This window comes from Convolutriloba macropyga, chromosome 1 (genome assembly GCF_964194025.1).
Source record: "Convolutriloba macropyga chromosome 1, txConMacr16.3, whole genome shotgun sequence".
NCBI lineage: Eukaryota > Metazoa > Xenacoelomorpha > Acoela > Convolutidae > Convolutriloba > Convolutriloba macropyga.
Genome location: NC_134468.1, coordinates 40,338,532 through 40,352,882, shown reverse-complemented (window position 1 = coordinate 40,352,882; position 14,351 = coordinate 40,338,532). Strand labels below are relative to the sequence as shown.

The 14,351-nt window shown below is 33.8% G+C and overlaps 1 protein-coding gene across 2 annotated transcripts in view; it reads left to right on the top strand.

Annotated features, from left to right (window-relative positions):
- LOC142348870 (uncharacterized) overlaps nucleotides 1-11,567 on the top strand; it is a 157,003-nt gene extending 145,436 nt beyond the window's left edge. For both annotated transcript variants that reach the window (XM_075400394.1, XM_075400393.1), the window contains exons 17-20: nucleotides 5,451-5,647; nucleotides 6,268-6,341; nucleotides 10,486-10,574; nucleotides 10,988-11,567. In XM_075400394.1, the coding sequence (XP_075256509.1) occupies nucleotides 5,451-5,647; nucleotides 6,268-6,341; nucleotides 10,486-10,574; nucleotides 10,988-11,180 (553 nt within the window). In that variant the 3' untranslated portion in view covers nucleotides 11,181-11,567. The remainder of the gene's footprint in view (nucleotides 1-5,450; nucleotides 5,648-6,267; nucleotides 6,342-10,485; nucleotides 10,575-10,987) is intronic.
- The last annotated feature ends 2,784 nt before the right edge of the window (nucleotides 11,568-14,351 follow it).

The window sequence follows — 14,351 nt, the reverse complement described above, 5'->3', positions numbered from 1 at the left end:
GGTTCCAATAATATAGAAGTTCATTAATTTTCTGAATTTGTTAAATTACAAAGATCTTCAACTTTTCGATTTGGGTTGCATTATGTTTTCAGATTCTTTTTGCCACAATGGCTATTAAGAACTTGCCCGCATGAATAATAGCTTTCAATTTTTTGTTCCTTGTCTTCTTTCTATAGTTAAAATCTGTCCGATTCGGCCAGGGCACGGTTCGCGGCGGTTAAGATAAACATAACTGATAAATCACTAAAATGGTATAATTGATGTATCAGTCGTATAAATGCTATTATCTTGCGAATACCTAATTAATTCAAAATAAGAGAATTTCATGGTACCTTACTTTGTCAGATTGATGCTGCGTCCTCGGAATTGTCCTCTGATCTTGTTTGACTCATCACCGTCACATCTCCAGATTTTTATCTGCAAGAACGTCATGTCAAATTTGTACATAATATCTATTAATCTAGCGAACAATGAGTTAGCATATATACTAATAATAAAACAGGATTTTGAGCTGATATCAAGGGTCTTTACCCATTTGCAGTTCTTCAGTTCAGTTTTATCTTATTTAGAGAGATACAGGATCAGTTTTATCTTGTTCAGGAAATATATCAGTTGCATCGCTGCCAAACGTCTTTTTTGAAGCCGTACCGACTTGGGTGAAATGTCCATTGCGAGAAACAATAGTTTTCATCAAAGGGACTTTTTTTGAGAACTTTTGAGCAGCAACAGAGGAGGCTAATGAGACGGTGGCAAGTTACAAAAGCTTTGTTGCCTTCTATGAATATCGTTGTTGATTGGCTTATCTTCCAATATTTTGGGAAACATTGAATTTAAGACACGTTTGAAATTGCGGCTTTAGTAATTTTTGCTAAAACTAATCCTCTGTGTAATTAACTGTTTTAAGCTCAATCATGCGTTCATTTGGGACGTGTATGTAAAAATTATTGAAAACCGATGCGACGTATTGACTGAATATTTCAGCCTTTTCACCATCTTCTGATGCTTCTGTTTTTTCAAGGTGGACGGTCGGGGGTTTTGAGGTCGTTTTTGCATATATTTTAATTATTTCTGTGTTTATCTAAGTTTTACAAAAAGTTTTTTCTTCGAAAAACATTTCTTGTATTCTGCGAGGTCTTTTTCAGATGCTTGTTTGACTTGTTTTTCAAGACGCTTTATCTTGATCAGTTTGCTTAAAATTTGATGTTTTTGTTTACTCAGTGTTTTCAATTTATTTAAAAGATTTGACCTTTGGTTTACGCATCGTAGAGAAAAAGGCACAATTTTTGAAGCCCTCAGTTCTTAGTTTCCATTTTTTTAAAGAAATGATCAGAAGTCTGAAAAAAAGGAGGACCTCTGGAATTTTCTACGGAAAAATTGAGAAGAAAAAAGAACAATCGCTCGGGGGCTGAGCTTCTGGGAGGGGTGGCAGAGCGCACTGAAATTTAAGACCGAGACAAAGTCAAACTTTTGTAGTGAATATAGTTATCTTAAATGGAGATGTTTGGAGGATGCTTTACAGTTTCCTGTCTAAAAATAAAAAAAATAATTCTATTGGTCATTGTGTTTTCCGCTGGTTAAAAACTATTGTACAAAGCATTTTTTGCTCTCTATCAAAAATTTTTCGGAAATTATTGACTTCGTGAAAAAATAGAAAAATCAATTTTCAGAAAGGAAAACTACAAGCAGAAAAATTGCATTCTTTTCAAAATTTTAGAGCTGTTTTTGCAAAAAGTCTCATTTAATGAAAACTAACTATTTGAGTGTTTTTAAAAACTTGGAAATGTAAAAAACCAGTATCATTAAATGGACATCAGTTCGACCAAGTTTATTTTTTTAAAAAAGCGGGAAAACCTTCTCTTGTATTTAATTGTATTCTTTAATTCTTCATAATATCATAGCAGATAGCTCGAACTAATCGTCTCTAGTATAATGAAGAATAGATGAAGGTGAAAGTTAGAGAATTTATGGATTGCCGGGTTGACAGTTTTTGCTCAAAATGACAAATTTTTTGTAAACTTCTCTGAATTTTAAAATTGCTCTTCGAAGTGATTTTTTACTGTCTTTGGGCGTTTCTGTAAATTGAAACTTACGTTTCTTCTTTTTCAGTCCTCATAATTATAAAGTTTTTCCTATTTCTTTAAAAATACTCTTACTTAAAAGATGGAATAGAACAAAACATTAAATTTACTGATAACCAACGCTCCTCAAAGCTACTAAATAAGAGGTGTTATGAACAGCTTGCAACGTTTCTTTACATGTTTAAAACAACTATTGGCAGAGAGCAAAAACTGTTAGACTTATTACAAAGTTAGAAATTACTTAAGATCGAAAGTTTTGATAAGCATTGCACTTTGAAAAATACTTAGAACCAAAACTTCGTATACTGTATCTAGTTTTTAACATAACACGTCTTCATAATTTTTTTCGAAAAGCGGATAGGCTTATTATGCTAATGGAACATTATAAACGACAAAAATTATTATTTTCGAATTAATTCAGGTTCTTTTCCGATTTCAGTGTCAATTTTACTATTACCGATACAAACGCTTCACGATGTCCACACCTCATTTTTTGTAAAAATGCAATCATGACGATCCAAATAAACGGTGACAAATATTATGCAATTATCAGATGTCAAAGGTTGAATTTTGTTTGGGTGGTGAGTATTGTATGTGTTTAATGTGTGTTTGTGTGCTTGCGCGCCTTCTTGGTTGTGTACATGAGTTTGCGTGTTTTCAATTTGTATGATATATGTGACAGAGAGAAAAAGAGTTATTTTGAGTTAAATATTTAGAAACACAAATAGAGGAAGAGCTCAAAAACGCAGAAATCATAAAGAATTAGAAAAAAATACTTTCATTTGTTACACATTGAGGATTTAAGTATGTCCAGTGCCAAACCATGTGTTTTTGTATCTCACGGATAATAGGCCTGCGAGGTTTTGAAAAATTAATTGTTACCGTATGCTCATGAAACATAAAAAGGACAATTAAATTTGGAGCACATTCGAAAATTTCATTTCAGATTATACTGTCATTTTTACTATTACGATACAATTGACTCAGCAATTCGAAACCTGGTTTCCCAGCAACAAAAATTCGAGACTTTTGTAAACTGTGACGGGTTTTAAGTATCGATTGGATGACAAAGAGAAAAAAATTAAAAAGATTATTGTTATGGATTTGTATGTGTTTGCGTGTCTACGCGCTTGTGTTGGTGTTTTTATAGGTGTGCGTGTTTCGGGTGTGTTGTATGTGTTTATGAGAGAGGGATATTTAATGAGAGATAGAGATAGTGTATTCAAAGTTTAGACAGAACTAGCGTCAGAGTGCTAAAACTGTCAGAAAGAAAAATTAGAAAAACTACTTAGACTTAATTTTCGTCCAATACCGCAACTCTGTTTTTTAGTCTCGCTGATAACACTTCTGTGGGATTTTGAGAACATACTTGTCCCGTTGTGCTCATGCGTTATCAAATTGAAAAAAAATTTGAAGAAATTTAAAATGTTACGTTCCAACGTTTAATGTCAAAATTACAGTTACCGATGCAATTGCCTCAAAAGCTCTATAAGTTTGTAAGAAGAAAACAAAGCAGATTTAAATGAACAGTGACAAACTTTAAGTAGTGACCAATTGGCCAAAACACGATTGAAATTTTTTTTCTTTTTTGGTGTTGGGCTTTGTGTTTGTGTCCTGGTGTTTCTTTAATTAATGTGTGCTGTATATTTATTTGTATGATTTGTCTGTATCTCTCAGATTGTACTACAGTTATCCTTCTAGAATTTGTTCTTTTGAGAAAAAACGGCATTTTTTTAGAACAGTACACGTTTGTTTCTCCAATGCATATAAGTTGCTCTCTGATACTCCCAACGGTTTCTCTGGCAGATTTTACAATTTGTTTTGCAAACTTGAGAGGTAGGTTGGAACATTCACCGACTCGAGCGAGCCGTCTTGTATAATTTTGATGATGCGCAAATGCGATAATGAAGAAATAGCAATATTCAAAGTTTGCGCATTTTTTGTTTTTTATATGGTTTTCGTGGCTGAAGTTTTTTTGGGTGGTTTTTTGTGAGTTTGTTTCACTGTTTCGTTGGTTGTTCTTTAATTGTAGGTTACAGATTATAAACAGATCATAAGGTAACAGATTGTAAGCATCAGATTACAAATTCGCAGAGAAGAAATTTGCTTGTTTAATTTCACTAGAAGTTCGCCCATGATGTTTCAAGTTTCTTGCCAAAACACACCTTTGGTAACGCCAACTGGTGTTTGCAAGAAAATTTGATCATTTTGCATAGATTTAGATTTTACCGGCCATATTAGGGCAATTATCTTCAAGCTGTTCAGATGTTTCACTGCGCTATTTAAGCTTATAGTAATCGGAATTTAAAAATCCTGGTTTTGAGTGGATTTTGATGTACGTTATCCAGAATTTTTTTTTGCTAGTTCTGCTAGTTTGTATTTTAGCCTATTAAATAAAGATGCTTAATATTTGTTCGTTCATGTAGAGAATTTAATACAAGAAAAGGCATTCAAGTTGAACATAGAAATAAATTAATTTCTTTAATTGTAAATACTATTCAAATTTATTGTTTCTCAGCAACGAATCCAATAAATTTTGAATCAATGAAATTCGAGACAAAAACTTTTAATCATTTGATTCCGCTGTTCTGTTAAATATGCGACGTGTGTTGTTGAGAGTAGGTTGCGTATCTGTATAGCTGATCTAAATATTCGCACACTTTGCACATTTCTTGGTGTTGACTTTGTGTACATGTACAAACAACTTTTAGCATTTGCTTTGTCAGTATAATTATTTCATCAAATCTTTTTGCTTCTTCGTGCAGTTTTTGACAACTATTTTCAGAAACAAACTATTTATCAGAAACAAACTTGAAAAAGTAGGTTTTCAGTTGATTAAGTACTGAAGAATTGTGCAATAATGAACTTATCACCACGGTTGTTTTTCTTGAGCATAAAAAATTTAGGGGCTACCGTCTCTGATGAGAAGAAGAATCAAATCTAAGGTGCTGCCGTTTTTTGTAAACAAAAAAGATTCTCCTCAGTGTAATTATATTCTTGAAAAATACAACCTTTTAGAAGAAATTGAATATTTGTCAAATCTGTCTTTCAATTTGATAGCATACCTGAAATACATCGCTTGTACAAAGGAGTCGTGCAAATTTAGGAAAGATTTATCATCATATCTTCACTATACAGCAGTATGTTCTTAATCCATGTACAGAAACGCCTGAACGGAATCATTGATTAACAGATTATTTATTTTTGGCTGACACAGGGCACATAGAATACACCCCACCCCTCCTCCATAACCAAGCAGAAAGACGCGAACATCTCAAAAACATATATCAAAATTCGGTGATTTTTCATCTGGTAAATAGTAAACGCACCATCATGTCTTATCTTGCAGATGATTCCATTTTCTGGTTTCAGTTCATCCGATGACAGCTCTTTTGGGGATAGCGTGATCCAACCGCTGCAGGATGTTGAAATGCAGGAGAAGAGTGACAACTGCAAAGCAGCAACTGATGAAGAACAAAATCAGATGTTGTCCAATCCCTTCATGGAGGAATCTCTTCATGAACTGAGAGGGATTCTGAGACATGAGGACACCTCTGTTCCATCTTATGGTACAAAGAGCATCAGAGTATTTTTTATTTTCCATGTAGGACATCTTTATGTCCACTAACATACACGAACAAAAGTACTCTTTGGAAATGGTTTACTCCCCTAGATCAAAATTTATGCGTTCAAAGGCCTGTGTTAACAGACTAATGCAATTCTTAACATTGAAATGGTCTATGTAGGCTTCTAAGAGGTGGGGCTAGTCATTACAATCATTTTTTATAAATAGGGTGTAAATATCATTTACACATGGTCGTTGATCTCTTACGTACAGCCGGGGGTTGGCGGTTGCTGTAACCATTCTCTTGAAAACCAAAACACCCTTTTCTATGAACTGAAAAGTCATTTGATTGACAAAAAATATCAACCTTAAAATCTAATACGAACCTTTACGAGGATGTAAATTTTTAATTACAGTTTCTCCTACTGGCAAGGTAATGCTCCTCACACAGTACTTAATAGTTTGAGAGTTTTAATCTTCGATCTACAAGAACTGAAGACCATTTGCCTGAAATATGAGCAATTTTATTTATAAACTAACAACTATTTCATGGATGTTCTTCATGCCATGAGCTCCCCGGGTTTTATGTCCTTGAATAATTGCGAGATGCAATCAATGCTTTAGATGCATCAAGAGGCGAGAAGGATCTGTTTTACTTGGACTACTCTGCGCACGGCAACATCACCAAATTCTTCAATGTAAGTTTACTCTTTCCATTCAGTCAAAATTGTTCAAGAAACGGATAAAAAAAGTTTCGTCTCTGAAAAGCACGTGGGTCCCTAATGGTCAATTGGTCGAGTGTAAAGTCCGGGAACAATGAATTAATCAGGCTTTTTCCTTTCGATGGGTTCCAATCTTTAATTATAACCAAGCCTCCACGTTCAAAGTGATAAAGTTGCGTCTGTATTTTTGGACCGAAATCTTGGTTTAGTTGTTGTTTTTTCTTCATTTTCATATTCCGGTTTGTCTGTTTTAGCATTGTTTGGTCTATATTTTTGTTTGCTCGAGAATTGTTTATCTATTGCTCTCAAAGGAAGTTTGTAGCAATTATATCAGTCCTGTCAAAAACGGGATAAATGGGTAGCGCCCAGAGGGCATTAAGCCCTTCAACTAGTCTCCAAGTATGCGATTCACAGAAACCGTTTTAGAGACTTATACTTATGGTGTGAAGGAAGATTCTTAGAGTTGAACCCCCCCCCCCCACATCAGCCCCTTCCATAAGTTCACCCCAACCCCTACACATAGTTCAGGCCGTAAGGGCCCCTGCAGCCAAAAACCACCCTCCCACCATTGCCCCCCCCACTGTTGCCCCCCAAGCCGCTCCACTATTGCCCCAACTCCATCAGCCCTCCGGTGCACCCTGCTCAATTCAAGCCCCTTCAATTGAGCTAAACTAGCCTCACTGTAACGTGGCTAGCTACTGACGAAGCCAACAGCTGGCCGGTCTTTTGAGAGCAATACGCCCCACGTCAGTTGGTTAGCCTAATTTCTGTTTGCCATCTGCATCGATTTTTCGTGTAACCATGTATATGATCACGTCTTAATAGCTCAAAACATTGGAATTCGTTTTGTCCAGTAGTTTTCGAGGATTGAAGTTATGTGTGAACACGTGATATGGGGCGTGATTTTGTTCACTTTTGGTGTACTTTTTCTTAAAATTAAGATTTTTTTCTATAAAAATAGTAATTCGAAATTACATTTCAAGCCGCAAAATGAATCATTTTTGTGTTCCTAATAGACGAATGGGGATTAAAAGACTAGTTCTGCTCTCATAGGGAAGTTTACCATTCAAAAAATTCCAATTCTATTTGAGAGCTATTTTAGAAAACTTTTCATATTTTTTTGTTTTTTTTTAAGTCACCTAGAGACTAGTTACGTTTCATATCGAGGTTCGGTTAATGACAAACTTCATTTACAGTCAAATGAAGCCCAATGAACAAAAAATTCGTTTTCAAGGAATCGCTAATGTTTTCTTTTGGCTTCGACTCTGAGTTTTCGTAATTTTAAATGAAATTTGGACTTTCTTTTTGAGATTTCACTGAATTTTTGGTGTCCTATGGCTTATTCTCGTGACTAAAAGTGCAGTTGATTTTGTGATGAGCATTAAGAGAACCTATCTAGAGCTTTTAGTGGACAGCTAATGGCTGGTAAGACTTTAAAAATGATTTTTCGAGAAATTTAACCGATCATAAACTTATTATCGTGAATTTTAAATCAGTCTCAGTAATGACAGGACGCCCTCTTCCCTTTTTAGTGCAAGCAAATTAACCAGGTTAGCGTATTTATCTTCTAACTATTTGTTATACGACTTCAATGCCACAAGATTTCAAAATTTAAAATTTTTTTTAATATTTTTGTATTATTGGTTCCTTTTGAAATCTTATCACCTTATCCTGATGATGGTATCTCCCTTGAGATGTTCAATTTATCATGAATAAATTTTCAGAGAAAAGTTGATGGTGTAAATGGCTTCGACACTTTCTTCTCGCATATTTCTACAGAATTTTTGATTTTTGCCTGTTTTTGTTGTTGTTTCCGTAGTCATAAGACTTATCGTTATATCTTATTGATTACCTATGCATGACAATTATCCTTGTCCTGCAATCGAGGCATAACTGACCGGTTTTATTGACTTCCGTTGAAAGCTATTGAATTTAATGGCTGTTAAGACTTCAAAATTGATTTTTCGAGGTTTTCTTTAACATTAATTGATCTTAAACTTTTTTTCGTGAACTTTAAGTCAGTCCCAGTAATGAACGAGCCCCCTTCTATTCTACTCCAGCCTAAATTAATCTGGTTAGTGGTTTTATCTTCTAACTATTGGAGTTGTGGCTTCGATTCACGAGTTTTCGTAAATAATTTAAGTTTTGGCTATTTTTTTTCGTAATTATGGTTCCTTTTGGAATCTTAGCAAATTATCTTATGAATGACAGTTGTATTGGCTTAGAGAAGACGTTAAATTGATCATACATTCGGTTTTCAGACAAATGCTTATGGTTTAAGTGACCTCGGCTTTTTCTTGCACTTTTCAACATGATTTGGATTTTGCCTGTATTTGTTATTGTTTTCATAGTTAACGACTTGTTGTCATGTGTTATTAATGACTTATGAATGAAAATTATCCTTGCCGCCTCATTGAATCATAACTTAGCGTATTTATTAGCTTCCGTTGACAGCTAGTGAAATAAATGGCGTTGATACTATGTTTTTCTCAAAACTTTCGTGGATTTAACGTATTTGTTCATGTTTGTTGATTTATTGGAGTCAAATTGTTGAACAAAAGAATCCCTTTGCTATTACTAATTGAAAAAAGGAAAGTCTTTACAGAAAAGATCATTTCTAATGGCTTCGACACTCTTGTGTCTCAATTTTTTTTACTTTGCTGGTTTTGCCTGTTTCTTTTATTCTTTAGGTAGACGTAAAAAGCTGACCGGGCTGATAAGCTTGTTATTGAGGATTGATTGAATGATATTACACGAAGCATTCAGTTTATAGCAAATGGTCTTAAAGTTTGTGATATTATACATATTTAAGATTTTTAAGGATTTTTCAATTTTTTCAGTTTTTTGTTGTTCTTTTCGTCAGCTTGTAATTTACTGTCATCCTTGAGAGGTCCCATACCTTTCCCTGTATTTTAAAAATTAAAATGTTTTTGATATGATGACGTGACTGATGTTTTGTTTGTAAGACAATATGCGTGTTTGAAAATGTTATATGAGTGGTGTGTTTCGCGTAAAACACAACCGCGTAATAACAGATCCTAATGATTTTCAAATGTGGCCCAATTGGACTTATTTATTCACTCAGTATAATTTAAGCTGAATTAGTATGAACTGAAATCGAAATAAAAGTACGTAGCATTCCGATAATATCTAATGATGGCTTCACTAATTTGTGTTTTCGCAATGTTTGTAATTTTTTGTTCGTAGTTTTTTGAGTTTTTCTAAATCTTCAGTCCGTTCCTATGGCTTAGTCTAATCAAAGACACGTCCTATTGTTTTCATTATGACTTTTAGTAAGCTCATCATGAATTTTTTCGTTAAAAGCTAATGATTTTCAAGACTTTTGAAAATATTCGTTTTAAAAATTTTTGATTGATTTTTGAATTTGGCCTCATTATTTCTTTTTTCTCGCCGACTTGTTACCTAATCTCATTAAGGGAAGATCCGATCTGCTTTGTAGTTAGGAAAAAAAATTTGTTTAGTTAGGGTTTTGTCTGATTGTAATTTGACGTTGTTACTAGGTGTTTTTGAATTTAAGTATGAGTTTTTACCGTGAAATTTTTGTTTTTGCTTTTGTTGTTGTTTTTTCTCGTAGCTTTTTAAATGGCAGATCTCGTTGTAGTGAGGCATGACATTATTTAATTCAGTAATTAGTTTGTTTATGTAACGATTTTTTAAAGTCAAATATCTTTTTTTGACTATCTCTTTTTCAAAAATGTAAGTCAAACGACAGTTCAGTCAAAAATGTAGATGAGCGTGAGTCGGAAAACATCATATGCGAACGCACATTATTGAGCATCCTTGTTAAGCTACATCTTTTTTATTTATTTTTCAAGCGACCCGAAGGTCAATGTAGTTAACCTAATCTGGATAAAAATTAATCAGCGGAGCTCTTGTAAGTCGAAGTTTATAATTTTTTAATATCTTATCTAAGGCAAAACGCAGCCAATATAGTTTTCTGTTTTAGACTCTGATATGTTCTATTTTTTGTTCCATACGTAATTATTTGTCGGTTGTTATAACAAGCATCAACAGTCTCTTTTGCTGTTGTTATCTGACAATCTGCCGGCTATGTTTTTACAATTTTGTATCACTTGTGAATTGAATGTTTTTGTTTCAGCATTCTTGTGATCCCAATCTTGTGGCGCAGCCTGTATTCCACATGCTGAGAGATACCAGATTCCATGAGGTCGCGTTCTTCGCCAAAAGGTACTGCCCTCAAATGAATTGTAAAACAAACATGCTTATTTTGCTCGAAATGCACTCATTGATCGCTTTAAAGAAGTGAGGTCTTTTCGATTATGGGCACGGAAGTTATGGGTGTTTACATGGAGATAAGATTTTGTACTATTTGTTAGAATTTGATACCGGAGAGTTCTAAATGTACAGAATAGAGTAACTGAGTCAAGGAGAAGTCATATTTTTACATAATTACTGAGTATCTTATTGAGTATAACATTCGTTATAAAACGCTGACCAGCAAATTGATTCAATCAAAGCTGCAAATCTTTGAAGCAAACATATGACATATGTAACGCCATTTTATAGCACGCCAACTTAATGGGAAATATAAAATTCCATTCACGACATTCTAATGTTTGAACAGACTCTTCGTTCCACAGGAATATAAAAGCGGGTGAAGAACTAACTTTTGCCCACCGATACACAAATGCTGGTGTAGTGCAAAGGGGTTCTGAGTCACGACATCAACAGCGATCATCAGTTCAAGTCGGTAGCGTGTCAGCTCAAGCGAATGAAGAGAACTTTGTTTGGTGTGACTGTGGATCCTTCAACTGTCGTCAGAAACTTTACTAAGAAAGTCACTTAAAATTCTAAAAGGGAAGTCTCAGAATTTACAACAGTTTAGTTTAAGAATGGAATTAGACTGACATAGGTAAAGTTTAAATCATTGCGTGATGTTTCAATTAGCGGCAGAAACTTTACTGAGAAAATCAGAAAATTGAAGAAAATCACGACAGTTTAGCTTTCGAAAGGAGTTAGTTGTACTTACGTAGTTGTCATATAATTTGATTGTTATCAATAGCAATGACTCAAAGATCTTTCAGTGCATTTATAGATTTTTGCTGGCAAACTTTGATACAGATTTAGCATTAGCGGTTTTAGTTATACATTGAGAGGTGCAATTATAATTTTTTGAATTGATTAGTTTAGATTTTGTGGAGAGTTTACGTGATGAGACGTCTGTGCAACGTCAGTGTGGCGTTTCCCTGTTGAACAGCAATTTGCAGTATAATTTGATAAACATAGCTCTAATTCCTTGAATTTAATCTTAAGATTGTGCATCTATTTTTTGTATTCCGCTCATTTTAGAACTTGATTTAGTGACGATATTGACCGAGTGTCTTGGCTGAATTTCGAATTAAGTTTACGAATGAGGTGAAAAATTTTCTAGTTGCATTAAAGTTTTTGTCAGTTAAACTCTATTGCACTGTGACAGATGGAGTTTCAGCCTCGAGTGAAGTCCACCGTTCTCTTTTAAAACTTTTCCTGCTAATTGATCTTTTTGGATATCATGGCTAGCTTTCAAATAATCTTAAGTTAAATTGAACGACTGAAAAAAGGTATTATTGAAGAGTTTTTTAAAAAATTTTTTAAAGAAAAACTTCAATCAATTTTTAAGTTCAATCGATTGACAAATACATTGATCCGAATTTCATCAAAAAATTTATTTCAAAACTATAAGTAGTTTATTTTCAACATAAAAAATATGATTATTTCAAAATTGACGGTCGGAAAATGATTTATGTTTGTGTAATTTATGTGCAGAGGAAAAGGAATTTTCAGAATTTATTTCATAGAAATTGTAGTATGTTGTGTAACCCAATGAGAAACATTAGAATGAAGTGTTTTGTGGTTTACGAAACAGTAGAAAAGGATTTGTGATTTTGTGGTTTACGAAATAGTAGAGATTTTGTGGTTTACGAAATAGTAGAAAAGGATATTAATAATAATAAAACTGAATTCAAACCAAGCATGGTTTCCACCATCTTGGTATAGCTCCACTTGTGGGAGGTTCAATTTTGATATAGGTTTGGAACAGGAAAGTTTGTGGGAGAATAAAAACGCATTGCTATATTTAGCTACACGAATAAAATTGTTTTCCTCGCAGTGCTTCTGTCTCATCCTTCGTCTCATCCTAGCGTTAGTCGAAACATTACTACTGGATCTTGTATTGGAGTCGTGTGATATGATCTTACAGAAAGCAAATGGAATTAGAATTTTCTGGTCAACAGGTATTTTGTTCAACAAAGAGATCTGAGAGGACCAGCTTGTGCCAAATCGGCAGAAGGCCTTGATTAATCAGATTTAAGACATAGTCTAAGTCGGAGAGATTCCTTTTTCTACACATCCAATTAACACACAACTTTAACCAGAACACACTTAACATTCACTTTTGTTTCAGCAGGCAAAATTAGTTGAATATGAACTAGCTTCTGAAGACCTTTCGCTACAATAATGTCAATTTGGAAGTCCTAAGAAAAGTTTTAGGAGATATTTAGGCGAAGATCTCCTTCGACTGGACCCGTTCAATCTGATGTTTTCGTGCTTGAAAAATTCAATTCTTGGTTCATCAAAACAAGTTTATAGAATTGTTTTGACAGTTTTTGAGCCATCAATTTTTGTGTCGTACGCAAATAAGAAACTTAAATTCAAGAAAAGTTCTAGTATATAGACAAAGGAAAAAAGTTAATTTTTGTCATACCTTTAAGTAACTCTTTGATTGTACTTTGACAATTTACACCGTTTTCGCGTGTTTGAGCTGAGCATTTTAGCTTCCTCACCCCTTTTGAGTTCCTTTTTTCTAGAGAACCATCTTTTTTCGGGGAGCAGAGTATATTCGTTGAAAAAAAGAAAAAGTAATCAGAATTACTTTCTTTTTTTCAACGAATGTACTCTGCTCCCTGAAAAAAGATTGTTCACTAGAAAAAAGTTGGTTCGCTTATGTGCCATGGCACATAATTATCCCATTTTGCTCATCCACATTTATAGCCTACTTCGCTAACAATGGAAGAAGAGGTATATCTTCAGTATAGAAATATAATTAAATGTTGATAGATTTCCAAAAAGGGCAGACGTGTAAACAAAAAAAAGTTCAGTGATATCATTTTTTTTCCATTTCACAAGATCACAATATTATAAAAAACGAAAAAAAAACTGATTTAAAATTAACTCTAATGCAATTTTGTCACTCAAATTTTTCCAAATAACAAAATGTGATGTCTAGAAATTAACCTCTATCCCATTTTCTAACTACGCAAACAGTAATTAATTTTAAGTAATCATGTAATTTTTATCACGCTTCAGCGGCCTCTATTTATTTTTGATTGAAGTTTAAATTATCAATTTAGATTTGTAAGAGTGTGCAGAAGTCAATCAAGTGACCGTTGCATTCTCGTGAAAATATAAACTGAGGAAGCAAAATTCGATAAAATGAAATAGAAATTATCGAAGCTAATCAAAACGTACCTCAAACGAGACATAAATCATACTTCCCTTAAAGAGTTGTCAAAATTATCTAACGATTTATCAAACAAATTGGTTATCAAATCATATAATAACGCACATGCGCAAAATAAAGACAAAATGTCACAAAGACAGAACGCTAATTTCTGCAAAACGTTTTGATGCCACAATTTGTACAACCAAATTCAACTTTATAATTATACTCAATACGTTTTTATTCTTTGGAAAACGGGACAAGTGGAAAAAAATGAAAAACCCTTGACTAAAGCCAAAACATTTTTGAAAATTAAGTGCGCGGATGTTGAAAAAACATAAAATGCCACTTCGTACTAAAATTGTGTGAAAACCAATTCACAATAGCACTTAGAGAGAGAGCGAGGAAGAGAGAGAGAGAGAGAGAGAGAGAGAGAGAGAGAGAGAGAGAGAGACAACAGAAACGCTAACTCTAGCAAATTAGTAACAGAAACTTTCAGGCGTGGTTCAGAAAAATGAAAAAAGCTG